Raw genomic sequence first — 15504 nt, 5'->3', positions numbered from 1 at the left:
CAAACTTTGCATTTAGAAACATACGTGTATATCATTTTATTAATAAAATAAAAATTCACATGCAATTCAAGAAATATGATGGAAGCAAAATTCTTGAACCGAATTATTGCCTGAAAAAGACATGATTAATTTTTTTTTAGGGAAATGTTTTCAAACATTAGATATAAATAAACACAAATTTGTAATTTAAAACCAATATATCAAACTCAAATATTATCAACTAAATTTATGTTATGTAATTATTAAATATATATAAATAAGTAAAATCTCACCCTAAAATCAGATTTATGTTACCTCTTTTGAACACAAGCAAGGAAGCAAGTGTAGATGTAGGTGACGGGCAGATCTCCTCCAATCCAAGGAAATTTTAACCTACTTTTCTCTAGCTAGTGATTTCTCTTTTAAATTGTTGAGTTATATCCATTATATTATGTGTAAATTATATTTTTCTTCCTTTCTTTTATTCATGTAGGGGTAATATGGATATCAATCATATAATATCTATATGACTTTTTTAATGACAAGACTTACGAAACATGCTAAGTTGATAATATTTTGGGGTAATATAGCTATTGTGTTTGAACTGATTCAAATACAAACTATTGAGAAGGATACTGCCAAAGGTCGAAGTAGCCATGTCAATCAGTGACTTTATTACACGCCTTATTTTGTTTTCCTCTTCCAAAGTCCTGAAGTCTCCACATTGGTCGCATACAAACTTAATGCAGAGGGAACAGAAGCAAGCAAAGTCCTCTTCCTCATCTGCATCTTTAAACATAGAAAGATCAATTAATTTTTAGATCTAATCCACAACAATTCAGCATTGATACTACATACCGTATTTATAAACCATGAAACCATTGCATTCGGCATTCTTGCATCGTATAGCATCCCTAATTTCAACATTAATATGAAGCGGAGACATTTGCAACCAAAATAATATTTTTCTAGGAGAGCATGCTAGAACATGGTGCTTTTATCAGTGTCTATATAACTTTTTTTTTTTTATATTTGAGAAAAAGAGATTCGAATCTTACTCTTTTTAAGAGATAAATCATGTACCAACTAATAAACTAAATACTTAAGTGCAATGTCTCTGTAGCTTATTGATTCCTTATGCCATAAAAGCAAATGATGGTGGACTAGTTAATCTCATCATCAGGCATGTTGCTTATATCTAATTTGATTGCAGAAAACTTACTTCATAAGGTGAAGAAGGGCAAAAAGAAATAAACATATATTACCTCATCACCTTCCTTCACATGCTCCATAGCACCAACTACATGTCACAAATGGCATGTGCATTGCATGAAAGCTGCATTACAATTGAAAGAATATCCTCATCCAATTTGAGAAATTAAAGTTTGACTTCATTTAAGAATCTAACAACATAAAAATTGTCGGCATCGTACTTATATGATTACAATTTTGCCTTCTTTATGATACCCTCAGTAGTGTATTTTTAAGTTGCCGGATTAAGGAACTACTATGCTTCTAACATTGCAGCATGCACCTCTCTACAACAAATGACTAAAATCAGTAAACTAAAATTACTAAACCAGAATATCTTGCAAAAGTTCTCTACTGCCTCGTCAAGATCAATCACAAGCCGCTGAAGGAAGCCTGGCAAATGAAAATTGAACTTCTAAAGGATCCTGATCCTTGTCCTCAGTATGATAAGTCAATCAAAGGGCAAGATTTTGCAGGCGATGTCACTAATATACAATCTCAGGCTCCATTGTCGAAAGACTTGACTTCAGATGTCAAGTTAGAGCCTTCTAAAGCAGAGAAGCAGGGGAAGGTTCCAAGTAGTAAAGGAGCATCAGCACCTCGGAATCGGAATTGGAATTATGCTCCTGACTTGTTCTTCAAAGTGAATGGAAAGCTGTATCAAAGGCTTGGAAAGATAGGCAGTGGAGGAAGCAGTGAGGTCCACAACCACAAAGTCTTTTCATCAGATTGTACAATATATGCAATTGAGAAAATCAAGCTCAAAGGTCGTGACTATGCTACTGCATATGGGTTTGCTAGGAAATTGAATATTTAAACAGGTTGAAGGAACAGAATAACATGATCCAGTTAATAGACTATGAGGTACCTCGTTCCAACCTTTGTCCTGTGTTTACTTCCAGTACACTAAAAAGTTTATCCTTTTTGATTGTTTCAATTTGTTCACCAACAACACAAATCTACCAGCAATCATTTCATGGATTTGCTATTATTATATTAAATAGACACTCATGTCGGTCATTTTATTCATGCTGAACTAAAATGCTTCAATTAGGGGCCTTTAACTTTGTAGCCAATGAAGGTTTTGAGATATTGTTGCTCTAAGTAGGCGGTTGATATGCAGACTGATTTCATGGCCATTTGTTGTTCATATGCTGTGGAACTTAATTATCTCTTATTTTCTGCAGTTTGGAAAATTTTAGGGTCATTGGAGTTAACTTGTCCAATGTGGGGGTATGGGAGGGGGAGGGGATCTGTCACCTTTGAAAGATAATTTTATAGCTCGCCGCAAGAGCAGAATATTTACTTCATATTATTATGTATTATTCAATAAAGCAGAATATTTACATTAGTTTGTTGAAGCAATTTGCAGCAAAGCAAATACTTCAAGCTGTCAACGCTACACACGAGGAACGTATTGCGCACTCCAACTTGAAGCCAGCCAATTACCTTCTTGTAAAAGGTTCTCTAAAACTTACTGATTTTGGTATTGCCAAAGCCATAATGAGTGATACAACCAACATCCAAAGGGATTCACGGGTACTCGTTGCTCATTGTACTCTCCAACTATTGATTCAAAGTACTACTGGAAACCTTGGTCCTCTTCTAATGTAAAAGAAACCTCTTGGTGGCAGTTATTGGTGCCAAAATAACTTACCATTTTGCTGGCAAAAGTAATCAGTTTTGCTTATGTTTCTTCTAGTTTGCTGCATGATAGTCCTTTGAATTGTATTTAGTGCTCTTGAGCTTTCTGTAGTTGAATATGATGGTGAGGATGGTGAAAAGATGAGATTCACATGTTAAAGCACTATTTGTTAGAACTATAAGAATGGTGTTTTAATAATTCTTAACATACATGAAAAAAAATGGTGGTTAAACCGATCATAGAGTATTTAAAGCTAGCTGTTTAGGTACACAAATATACAGCATTGCTTATGCTTCAAAGGAAAAAAAAACTTTGTCACTCATGCATGCAAGCAGGGGAATCAACTTTGTCATCAAATTTGATTAGAAATGGCTCAGCAAGTAAAGTATTCATTTTCATCTATACATCAAGATCCACTAGGGCCTCCCACTTGTTCCTTGGCCAAGGTGTCCAAGAATTCTCTCACAATGCAAGAGTTCTGTCACCAAAGGGAAATTTGTCCCATGAGTAATTTCCAGTATATCACGTGCCCTGATCAGATAATCGCGACCATCCTCTTTGTCCCCTTTAACCCTGTAATAAGCAAACATCCATTTTATGTTCATAATATTGAAGATAATGGAGACACAAAGAATATTTTCTAACCCTTCAAGCTTCCCTCGTAGGTAGTAGTGCCGTCCAAGAACAGGATCGTTTCTTTGTAATAGTCCTGTATACAAAGATAAAAGAGCAGGAATGTTGGAAAGGAAATTTAAACAAAGAACAAAGTAAATACACCGAAGATTCAGGTACAAGTATAGAAAATGACATACTTTCACGTACTGGTGTTATCAATCTACAACATTCCAGCGCTGCTTGTATATCTCCTGTCTCCATATGGAGCTGAAAAGCACAAAATAGCACAAACAATATCAAATCTTAAAAGTCCAACTTTGAGCATCAAGACAAGACTGTTCCTGTTACTGTTTCTTCATCTAATTAAGCCTCTCATCTATTGACTATGATGTCCAAATGGCATCCAAGTCACCAAAAAAGGACTTTTTCAACTCCTTTTCTTCCAGAGAGAATAACATCCTTAAAAAGGCTACCTTTGTAAGTAATTTTCTAACAAGCATCACGCTCAATGAGGAAGGATGGAAAAGATCCAGGGTGGCTGCCTCAATTTTCTTATATGTAGACAGAGCTCCCTCATAATCTACAACACTGTCAAAGAACAACTTCTGTTTTAAGCATACAAGGACCAAATCAATGCAAATATGAGCAAAACAAATCTCCAAATGCTGTATGAGAAATAATATTTATTATTTATATACAAACAATGAAGAAGGATACTGAGATTATCCAAATACGATCCAGCCCTGTCAAGCAGTGGTTCTAATTTCTTCTTTGCTCTTTTTTCCGCTTCTGAAGTCCTGACATGTCCACATTTGCTGCATTCAAGTTTCAGGTCACGACTGTAAAATCCTGCATCTCCAAATAGAGAAAGATCAATTTCTCTAGATCTATCTAAAACAGTTTTGTTAGCATTGATATGACATACCCTGTTTATCAACCAAGAAACCATCGCACTTGCCATGCTTGCATCGCAGAGCATCCAAAATTTGATCATCGATTTTATCAAACTTACAGCAGCGGCGACATGAGCAAATAAAATGGTATTTTGCATTAAGATCGTCCCATCGATCCCTGGTGGTTTGACAAAGGTCTATGTAACTTATCAATACCTTATTGGAAACAAAATGACAACAACTTAGTACTTGACCTTATCAAACAATAATCAAACATGTTGACTCGAAATTCATTTGTTACATCTATTACCTCATCGCCTTTCCCCACAGGCAACAGAGCACGAAGTACAGCAAGTTTTCCCTCAAAAACCAAAACAGCATTGGGCAAGCAGCTATAATCCCAAAATGATTAAACCCGTAAAAAGCAAGCCTAAAAGAAATCACGAGTTCAAAAAAAGCCGTTAATCAGTTTTATCAGTTACCTGTGGTTAATAATAGACATGACAGGATACAGTCCAGTTCCCAGTGGCTCCATATCAATGTCAACAATGGCATGTGCATTGCATGAAATCTGCATTAGAATTGAAAGAATTGGATTTCAAAGAAGACCTGATCAGAATCTCAATCTTCTATACAGAGCTCCGTTCTGTTTAATTTAAGAATCTAAGAACATAAAAAAAAAAAATTATTCGCAATGTAGTTATATAATTATATTTTGGTTTCCTCATTACTATGCTTCCAACATAGCAATAGCACGGTCAAAACCTCCTTACAAAAGTTATATAATCTAGAATACCTTGCAAAAGGTATTTACTGCCTCGTCTAGATTAAACCGAGGCTGCTGAAGCATTTGCTTGACGATTTCAGCCTTCATCTCAAACGCGACCACTTTCTTCGTCTCCATATTATATCGGTCTTCCCAAAAGTAGGTTAGGTAAAGCATAAGAATTTATTAAGAACATACGCAGGAATGAAACCACAAACAAAAAAGGATACGAGCTATCATTGCCTCCACCAAGCTGAAGTTGTCTATAGGAGTAGTAGGGATGACCTGCAAGTACACATAAATAACAAGCAAACCGTCCTCAAAGGCATGAAACTATTACAGTTGCAGATAAATAGGCTGAATTTGAAAAGCCATTAGTTACATAAAAAGTTATTTACCTTTTCACACTGTAACTTTCTCCGAATGAAGAGCTTTACCAGCAGGCGTATCTCAGGTGTAACAAGCTCTCGCCACTTCTTTTCAAGCCTTGAGATGGCACGACATTCAAGTTTATGCAACTTCCAATCAAGCCTCTGAAATTAGGGAACAATATATATTCAGAATAAACAAAATACAAATCCCACTACTTACTTTTATCTTTCAAGTCATTAATTCCATTTTGCATTGTTCTTCCTCCTTTGTTTTCATAAAAACTCATATCAATCCCACAAAAGATGACTACTATAATTATTTTATCCTGTGTTTTTGTTGCTGAACTGTGTTGCCATTTAGGACCCTTATAACAGGGGGCTTGTTGCTTTTTCGTGGCTGAATTATGTAGCCTGTTAGGTCTCTTTGTAACAGGGGATTGGCAGCTGAAGGGATATTTCTCTACCCTCTCTGCATTTTTTCTAGCAACCCCCTTGCCAGCTCTTTCAATGAAATGTTCCTGCCCTTAAAAAAAAATTATAATTCTCATTTTCTGGTCTTGTGTTTTATCTATCTGATATGACCCTCAACAGAGAAAGCTAGGTCATTGCAATTGGTGAGCCAATGATATATAGAACCATAACCTAAAGCTGGAATCTAAACATAAAACAACACAGAAACTACATTAAAAAGACATACCTGGCATTCTGCATCACAGTACCAAACCATGTTACAGGATGCACACTTCAGAAGGGCGCGGCCGGATTTAAAGCATCGCTGACATACGGGGAGATCAGAGCATGTTGGTATACACACATAAGGCTCCTCCCTCATAATCACTTCCCCTGAAATGTGGTTGTTACCACCAGTACCAAAATTAGAAAAACAAAAAATAATTTTATTCGCTACCGTAGCTATAAATGAATTATTGGCACACAAACGTATATCCCCTCACTAACCACAACTACATACATATGCATCTACTTACATATCTATATATATACACTATACATATTTTGAACTTTGAAGAACAAGAAAAGGGTAAAAAGAAAGTACCTTCATGAACTAACACATTACTAGATGCTAACAAAAGATCATAAAACTACCTTAAAAAAAGAAAATGAAAAGAAAATATCATGAATAGTCAAGTTTAGTTTAATGCGTTTTCTTTTTCTTTCTTTCTGGTATGTTTCACTCTCTTCTTTCTTTTGTTTCCATGCAAGAAAACAAATCAAGTTCCAGTCTGCATTGTTAAGGCAATAAACACAAACTCTCTTCTTTCTTGTTGCTTGCATGCAAAAAAATGAAGTTTAACCTTCCCTTTCACTTTCCTTTTCCTCGTATAACAAGCAAATTAAAAGCTTCAAAAATTTTTAAGGAAAAACAAAGAAGATCAGAGAAGAACCTGGAATAAAATCTCTGGTGGCGAAGAGGCAACGCCGTTTCGGTAGAATAGTCTTAATGGTTAAGCCTTCAGCTTCAAGAAACCTCTGCAATTCCAAATCATCCTCCATTGAAATGATAACTAACTCTCTCTTTTCTTTCTTGCTTTCTTTTTTCTCTCGCAGAGTCAGAGGCATTCGCAAGTGAAAATAAAGCCAGCAAGCTTCTTCTTCGCTATTTATAGTATGTAAAAGAAAGAGGGGAGGGGGGAGAGAGAGAGAGTAGAAATGATAGGATTACGGTACTTTTGATTTGGGACACGACAGTGAGAGGACCTTGATAATTAACCATCGTTTAGAAAACTAAAAAACCAACGGCTATCCAACGTCGGTGATTCTGACAAACTGACAGCTGTGTCAAATTATGAACTAGACACGTACAACTTACAATTGGTAGTTAAATGTATCAGAACATATACACGTTGGGATTTGCATGTTTACTTATTTCTAATACATTTTTGGAGAGGAAAATTATTGTGGTAATATATAGCATTAAGAAAAAATTTGTAAATGAAAATTTGAATTACATTGAATGAATTTCACCAAAAAATATTTTTTTATTCTATTAGTATTTTAATTAATATTATAAAATTTTAATTATATATTATTGAAAAATTAATTGTTTTTCAACAATAATCATCTTTTACATTTTGTAAATATTTATATATTTTTTATACAAAAAATACGTAATTTTTGTTGTTAGGTGCCAAATAAGCATTTGGACTTTAAGAGTACATCAGAAAATAAAAGAAGTGCTAGATAATCCCCGTACAAAATAGACCCAACTTTAGGGATGTCCAGTCTAGGTACAGGCTACCGGATTTTGACGCAGCTCGATTTCCATTGTTGACTCACGGCTATCGTTAAAGGCGATCCACATTTAATCTGTCAAGATTGCGTTACCTTGTCCTACTTCAATGGAATCATAACTCGTTATACGAATATATAACTATTATTTTAAAAAATAAAAAATTCACATGCAATTTAAGAAATATGATGGAAGCAACCGAATTACTGCTTAAAGAAGACATAATTGATTTTTTTTTAAAAAAAAATGTTTTCAAACATTAGATATAAATAAACACAAATTTGTAATTTAAAACCAATATATCAAACTCAAATATTATCAACAAAATTTATTTTTCTAAGAAAATTTCAACTTATTTTTCTCTAACAAGTGATTTCTCTCTTAAATTGTTGAGTTATATCCATTATATTCCATGTAAATTATATTTTCCTTTCTTTCCTTTTTTCATGTAGGGGTAATACGGATATCATATAATAATCCATGTGACTTTATTAATAACAAGACTTATGAGACATGCTAAGTTGATTATTTTGGGATAAGATATATCTATTTTAAAATCTAATGTACTTGAACTGAATTAAAATAAAACTTTAAGAATTTGAATGTATTTTATTTTTAAAAAAAAAATCTAATTTGATGACTATATTAAAACAATATTCAATGTTAATGTGCATTAATGTTTAACATGGTTAAGAAAATCTTATCAACTATAAATTCAAACACATCATACAATTAAATAAATACAACTTCAGTTTTTGTGGGTTAATTGTATATCCTTGGCTTATGCTCATGTGATTATTTTTTAGGGACTTGTCCCCTTTTTCTGTTAGGTGTCATATATGTCAATATTCACAGAGGCTTTTAACAGAATTTTATAAGTAACAATCCATGAAAAAATGGTATTAAAACCGATCAAAGAATGTTTAAAGCAAGCTGTTTAGGTACACAAACGTACAGCATCACAGAAATGGCTCAGCAAGCATTGCTCATACATCAAAATCCACTAAGACCTCCCTCTTGTTCCTTGGCCAATTGGCTCAAAAGCTCTTCCACCAAAGCAAAATTTGTCCCATGAGTAATTCGCAGTATATCACCTGCCCTGGTCAGATACTTGATAGCATCCTCTTCGTCCCCTTTAGCCCTGTAATAAACGAACAACCCTTTTATGTTCATAATATTGAAGATAATGGAGACACAGAAAATTTTCTAACCCTTCAAGCCTCCCTCGTACGTAGTAGTGCATTCCAAGAACAGGATCGTTTCTTTGTAATAGTCCTGTATAAAAAGATAAAAGGGCAGGAATGTTGGATAAGAAATTTAAACAAAGAACAAAGTAACTAAACTGAAGATTCAGGTACAAGGATAGAAAATGACATACTTTCACGCACTGGTGTTATCAATCTACAACATTCCAGCGCTGCTTGTATATCTCCTGTCTTCATATAGAGCTGAAAAGCACAAAATAGCATAAACAATATCAAATCTTAATGGTCCACGCTTTGAGTATCAAGACAAGACTGTTCCTGTTATTATTTCTTCATCTAATTAAGCCTCTCAACTATTGACTATGTTGTTCAAATGGCATCCAAGTCAGCAAACAAAGGCTTTTTCAACTCCTTTTGGTCCAAAAACCTCTACTCCTTTGCTTAAAAAGGCTACCTTTGTAAGTAAATTTCTGACAATCATCACACTGAATGAAGAAGGATGGAAAACATCCAGGGTCGCTTCCTCAACCCTCTTTACAGTAGACAGAGCTTCCTGAAAATCTACAACACTGTCAAAGAACAACTTTTATTTTGAGCGTGTTACTGCAAATTAGCTTCACTAACATATTTGCCAAAGTATACAAAGACAAAATCAATGCAAATATGAGCAAAACAAATCGTAACATGCTGTAGGAGAAATAATATTTCAAATTGATATAAGAATTACTAATATTTATTATTTATATACAAACAATGGAGAAGGATACTGCCAGAAAAAAACTCCGATTTCCCCTTATCACACAGTGGATCTATTTTCCCCTTTGCACGTCTTTCCGCTTCCAAAGTCTTGACGAGTCCACATTTGTTGCATTCAAGTTTCTGGTCATGACTGTAAAATCCTGCATCTCCAAATAGAGAAAGATCAATTAAGCTCTAGATCTACCGAAAACAGTTTAGCTAGCATTGATATGACATACTGTCTTTATTAACGAAGAAACCATCGCATTTGCCACGCTTGCATCGCAGAGCATCCAAAATTTGATCATTGATTTCGGCAAACTTACAGCAGTGGGGACATGTGCAAGTAAAATGGTATTTTGCATTAAGATCGTGCTGTCGATGCCTGGTGGTTCGGCCAAGGTCTATGTAACTTATCAATACCTTATGGAAACACAATAACAACAACAACAACAACTTAGTCATGAAGAAGCAGTACAGGATCAAGTTCTATGTTGACTTAAAATGCAGAAAACTTCAAACTCATTGCGTACATATATTACCTCATCACCTTTCTCCACAGGCACCAGAGCACGAAGTACAGCAAGTTTTCCTTCAAAAACCAAAATAGCATTGGGCAAGCAGCTGTAATCCCAAAATGATTAAACCCGTAAAGAGCAAGCCCAAAAGAAATCACGAGTTGAAAAAAAGCCGTTAATCAGTTTTATCAGTTACCTGTGGTTAATAATAGACATGACAGGATACAGTCCAATTCCCAGTGGCTCCATTGCAATGTCAACGATGGCATTTGCATTGCATGAAACCTGCATTAGAATTGAAAGAATTGAATTTCAGAGAAGACCTGATCAGAACCTCAATCTTCTACATGGAGATCTGTTCTGGTTAATTTAAGAATCTAAGAACATGACAAAAAATATTGCTAATCTAGAATACCTTGCAAAAGTTGTTTACTGCCTTGTCTAGATCAAGGTCAGGCTGCTGAAGCATTCGCGTGACAATTTCAGCCTTCATCGCATACGCAACCAATTTCTTCATCTCCATTTTATATTGATCTTCCCAAAAGTAGGTTAAGTGAAGCATAAGAATTTGTTAAGCACATGCGTGGCAATGAAACCACAAATGAACATCAGCAAACAAAAAAGGATACGATCTATCATTGCCTCCACCAAGTTGAAGTTGTCTATAGGAGTAGTAGGGATGACCTGCTAGTACACAAATGAACAAATGAAACTCAATATTTATACTTAGTTCAGTATGCTTATTAGTTTTACTTCCTCGTTGAGAGCATTAAATTCTTATTTCTGAATTTCTAATTTTACATGGAATAGGCATTATTTATTGAGAATGCAGATGATAAAATAGGAAGAAAACTCTTTCTTTTTTTTTTTTGCTAAAACCCTGAGATAGATAATTTATTATTTGATATATTGCTAAGAAAACAGTATCTGATTTCTCATTCAGTATATGCATTTCAACACTCTTATGTTTACATAGAAACAGGTAACCCATGCCTTGTTTTCTCATTCAGGATATTCAACAACAACTGCTTGGTTGCAGTTCATTTCAAATTACATGTACGCAGAAAGGCAAAAGCCCGAGTAGGTCAATGGCGAATCAATAAACCTCTCTATCAAGGATTATTAAAATAACAAGTAAACTGTCATCCAAATCATGATACTATTGCATGTTGCAGATAAATGGGCCAAATTTGAAAAGCCATTACATAAAAAGTTATTTACCTTATCACGCTGTAACTTTCTCCGAATGAAGAGCTTTACCAGCAGGCGTATCTCAGGTGTAACAAGCTCCTGCCACTTCTCTTCAAGCCTTGAGATGGCACGACATTCAAGCTTATGCAACTTCCAATCAAGTCTCTGAAATTAGAGAACAATATATATTCAGAATAAACAAAACACAAATCCCACTACTTACGTTTATCTTCTAAGTCATTAATTCCATTTTCATTGTTCTTCTCCTGCGTTTTTGTTGATGTAAGGCTTGCTTCGAAGACCAAAGCAAAGTCAAAGGTTTAGTGGGCAACCATACTTCTGATGGTTAAGTGTGACAGTTTACTTGCTAAACTGTTTAATGTCAGCAAAGTATGGCTATGTATGTAGTTAGTTGATTTTGAGTACGGATATGTTCTACTGAAACTCAAGCAATGTACTTCATGTATATTTATGTCTTAATGAATGAAAATGGTACTGATGCCATTACTTTAAGTATCTCTCTGTTTTACTTTCTTAAGCTTTTAAGCTTTTCTTTTCTCTGATTTTGACGTCGGGTGTTGTGAACACACTAATCATGGCAAGGTTAATAATCCCACTAAGGCAAATATCAATTTTGACGAGGTTAGAAACTCCATTAAAATGAATAATGATCAAAATCCTATTTTGGTTAGTCAAATCAAAAATACTAAAATCTAAATAAACATTCTTACTTACTAAAAAAAATATTATTTATTAATTCTTAACTTGAATGTGTCTAACAATTAAGTCAAGAGGGTTTTATATAACTATTCTTAAGAAAAAGAGTCTTCTAACTTTTCCATGTGAGATTATTACAATTCCTAAATAAATAAAAAAATAACTCAACTTAAACTTTATTGAAATACAAGTAAAGTAAAAAATAACTTAGTCTAACCTAACTTAATGCGCAAATAACCTAAATAATATACTCTTGTACCAGATTTCTTCTTCTTCAATATTGTTGCACTAAGCTTAAATGTTTCTACAACTCAAACGTGTGATATAAATGCTTAAGTTCAACAGTTTTGTCAAAAACTTATATTGATCCCACAAAAGATGAATACTATGATGATCTCTAAGATTAATTATAATTTTTATTTTTTGGTATTTAGCATCATTAATTGGGAAAAAAAAGTTCTAATAAAGAATCCAAATTTTACTTGTGTTTATATATCTGATGTGACCCTCCACAGAGAAAGATGGATCATTGCAATTGGTAAGAAAATGATATATAGAACCATAAACCAAAGCTGGAATTTAACCATAAAACAGCACAGAAACAAAATTAAAAAGATATACCTGGCATTCTACACCACAGTACCAAACTATGTTACAAGATGCACACTTCGAAAGGGCACCATCGGATTTAAAGCATTGCTGACATAGAGGATTAGAGCTTGTTGGTATGCACACATAAGGCTCCTCCCTCATAATCACTTCTCCTGAAATGTGTTTGTTACCACTGGTACCAAAATTAGGAAAACAAGAAAGTGCATACCAAAAATAATTGTATTCTCTACCGTAGCTATAATTGAATTATTGGCATACAAACATATATTCCCTCACTAACCATAACTACATACATATTACCTAGTTACATATTTACATACATATCTATGTATACACACACACACACACACATACTCTCACATATACCAATGAATAAAATGTTATTTTTATACTTACATGCATAAGAAACGGATACTTATACATATTTTGAACTTCGAAGAATAAGAAAAGGGTAAAAAAAAAGTACCTTCATGAACTAATACATTAGTAGATGCTAACAAAAGATCATAAAACTACCTTGAACAGAGTTATAAAAAAAGAAAAAGAAAAGAAAATGTCATGAATAGTCAGGTTCAGTTTAACGGGTTTTCATTTTCTTTCTTTCTGGTATGTTTCACTCTCTTCTTTCTTTTGTTTCCATGCAAGAAAACAAATCAAGTTCAAGTCTGCATTGCAAAGGCAACAAACACAAACTCTCTTTTTTCTTGTTGCTTGCATGCAAAAAAAGAAGTTTAACCCTTCCTTTCACTTTCCTTTTCCTCGTATAACAAGCAAATTAGAAGCTTCAAAAATTTTTAAGGAAAAACAAAGAAGATCAGAGAAGAACCTGGAATAAAATCTCTGGTGGCGAAGAGGCAACGCCGTTTCGGTAGAATAGTCTTAATGGTTAAGCCTTCAGCTTCAAGAAACCTCTGCAATTCCACATCATCCTCCATTGAAATGATAACTAACTCTCTCTTTTCTTTCTTGCTTTCTTTTTTCTCTCTCAGAGTCGGAGGTACTCGCAAGTGAAAATAAAGCCAGCGAGCTTCTTCTTCGCTATTTATAGTATGCAAAAGAAAAAGGGGAGGGGGAAGAGAGAGAGAGAGAGAGAGAGAGTGGAAATGATAGGATTACGGTACTGTTGATTTGAGACACGACAGCGAGAGGACCTTGATAAATAATTTTCGTTTAGCAAACTCAAATTGCTTCTTCTTCGCTATTTATAATATGTAAAAGAAAAAGGAGGAGCGGGGATAGAGATTAGAAATTATAGGATTACGGTGTTTTTGATTTGGGACATGATAGTTAGAGAGCTTCGGAAACTAATGATACTCGTATTGTAACAAACTCATAAAACAAACCGCTGTCCGACATCGGTGATAGTGATAGACTGACAGTTATGTCAAATTCTAACCTAGACAGTTACAAATAATTTGAAATTGTCAATCATTATCTTAAATAATTTTAATTATTATATAAATAATAATTATTTAAAATAGTACGTAATATTATTAGAGGGTAATTGATATGGATAAAACTTTTGTCTGATGAAATATAGTTATTTCTTTATTATATTTTTAAATTGTCATTTTAAATTTTTTTAATTATAATTATATTGAATGACTATTATTATAAATATTTTTATTTTAAGCATTAATGAGATTTATTTAATTTATAAATAAGAATTCTAATTCTCTTAAATAACAGTCATTAAAAATATGTTTTTCAAAATTAGTAGTATTGAAAATTTTATAAAATAATATTATAAAATTTCAACAATTTGTATTTCAAATTTTACATTTTAAAACATTTGTATGTATATATAATTGTTATTTATAAATAAATAAAAATAAATATTCACAAGTAATTCAAGAATGTGATGAACACGAAATTCCTTAAATGGATTATTGTTTGAAAATGACATAATAGATCCTTTTTAAAGAAATATTTTCAAACATCCAACTACAAAGATATAAATAAACATAATTTCATAATTTAAAATTAATATAGAACAATACATTTTCAATTCTTCTAAACACAAGCAAGTCTAGATATATAAGTGATAGATAGATCTCCTCCGACCAGAGGCAATTTCGATTTTTTTTTTTAACAAGTGATTTTTTTCGTGACAGATAGATTTTTATTTATTTATTTTTTAATTTTACCTGTATTAAATCAAGCAAAAATGCATGCAGCATTGACTACTGTACATGAATTTGACATCAATGGGAGCAAAGTGAAAATATACAACAGAAGCGAGGTTGGATAAGCTCACCGCTTAAAGCAGAAGTAAGTTTTAACAATGCTTATGCTATGAGAAAAAAGAAAAAGTCTTGAGATTTTCCTGGACTTATGCCATCACCAAGTTTGTCAAGAAGCTTGCCACAAGGGATGATCAGCCAATATACCAAATTATGAACAAAATGAAACTCAATATTATAATTTTTATTACCAAACCACAAATCTACTAGTAAGATGTTTGACAAGATTTGTTCACATCTCATAAGTCATGTTTCAAACAGGGGAGGAGGAAAACTCGATAGTTTCGGGCACATAATAATATTCAACCAAAGAAGCTATTAGGTATGTATCTATTAAGAGGAAAAGAATCACTGGGCCTAAGGAATTTAAACCAATTCCATCTTAGCTTTTCAGCAAATCTCACATTCTACAGCTGCAGTAAAAGCTGTACTGCAGACTCCTCCCACTTAGTAGATAAACCTCAAGTTGCATTAAGTGCAATAACTATCAAACGTAAATTTATCTTTCACTA

At 33.5% G+C, this 15504-nt stretch overlaps 2 protein-coding genes across 2 annotated transcripts; both read right to left on the bottom strand.

Annotated features, from left to right (window-relative positions):
* On the bottom strand, nt 3238–6320 carry LOC18592275 (histone-lysine N-methyltransferase ASHR1). Its single transcript, XM_007018911.2, has 12 exons — nt 6218–6320; nt 5548–5682; nt 5380–5434; nt 5180–5298; nt 4866–4954; nt 4694–4775; nt 4416–4599; nt 4208–4339; nt 3964–4070; nt 3688–3757; nt 3521–3584; nt 3238–3448 (listed from the first exon to the last, which is right to left on the bottom strand). Exons 1-12 carry the CDS (start codon nt 6245–6247, stop codon nt 3292–3294), a joined length of 1224 nt encoding a protein of 407 aa, XP_007018973.2. The 5' UTR covers nt 6248–6320; the 3' UTR covers nt 3238–3291.
* LOC18592274 (histone-lysine N-methyltransferase ASHR1) lies at nt 8689–13766 on the bottom strand. Its single transcript, XM_018125440.1, has 13 exons — nt 13576–13766; nt 12759–12901; nt 11451–11585; nt 10859–10916; nt 10645–10763; nt 10426–10514; nt 10254–10335; nt 9951–10134; nt 9741–9872; nt 9428–9534; nt 9147–9216; nt 8980–9043; nt 8689–8909 (listed from the first exon to the last, which is right to left on the bottom strand). The coding sequence occupies exons 1-13, from the start codon at nt 13682–13684 to the stop codon at nt 8762–8764; spliced, it is 1440 nt and encodes a 479-aa protein (XP_017980929.1). The 5' UTR covers nt 13685–13766; the 3' UTR covers nt 8689–8761.

This window comes from Theobroma cacao, chromosome 8 (assembly GCF_000208745.1).
Source record: "Theobroma cacao cultivar B97-61/B2 chromosome 8, Criollo_cocoa_genome_V2, whole genome shotgun sequence".
Classification (NCBI taxonomy): domain Eukaryota; kingdom Viridiplantae; phylum Streptophyta; class Magnoliopsida; order Malvales; family Malvaceae; genus Theobroma; species Theobroma cacao.
The sequence above is the reverse complement of the archived record's forward strand: the minus strand, read 5'-3'. Positions and strand labels throughout refer to the sequence as shown.

Excerpts from the sequence above, each read along its gene's own strand:
- LOC18592275 (XM_007018911.2), bottom strand. The coding sequence starts at position 6,247 with ATGGTTTGGTACTGTGATGCAGAATGCCAG. Across the intron at positions 5,299-5,379 it reads GGTGGAGGCAATGATAGCTC|ACCGATATAATATGGAGACG; the intron begins GTATCCTTTTTT and ends ACTTTTGGGAAG. Across the intron at positions 4,776-4,865 it reads ATGTCTATTATTAACCACAG|CTGCTTGCCCAATGCTGTTT; the intron begins GTAACTGATAAA and ends TTGGGATTATAG.
- LOC18592274 (XM_018125440.1), bottom strand. The coding sequence starts at position 13,684 with ATGGAGGATGATGTGGAATTGCAGAGGTTTCTTGAAGCTGAAGGCTTA. Across the intron at positions 12,902-13,575 it reads CACCAGAGATTTTATTCCAG|GAGAAGTGATTATGAGGGAG; the intron begins GTTCTTCTCTGA and ends AACACATTTCAG. Across the intron at positions 11,586-12,758 it reads ACTGTGGTGTAGAATGCCAG|AGACTTGATTGGAAGTTGCA; the intron begins GTATATCTTTTT and ends CTCTAATTTCAG.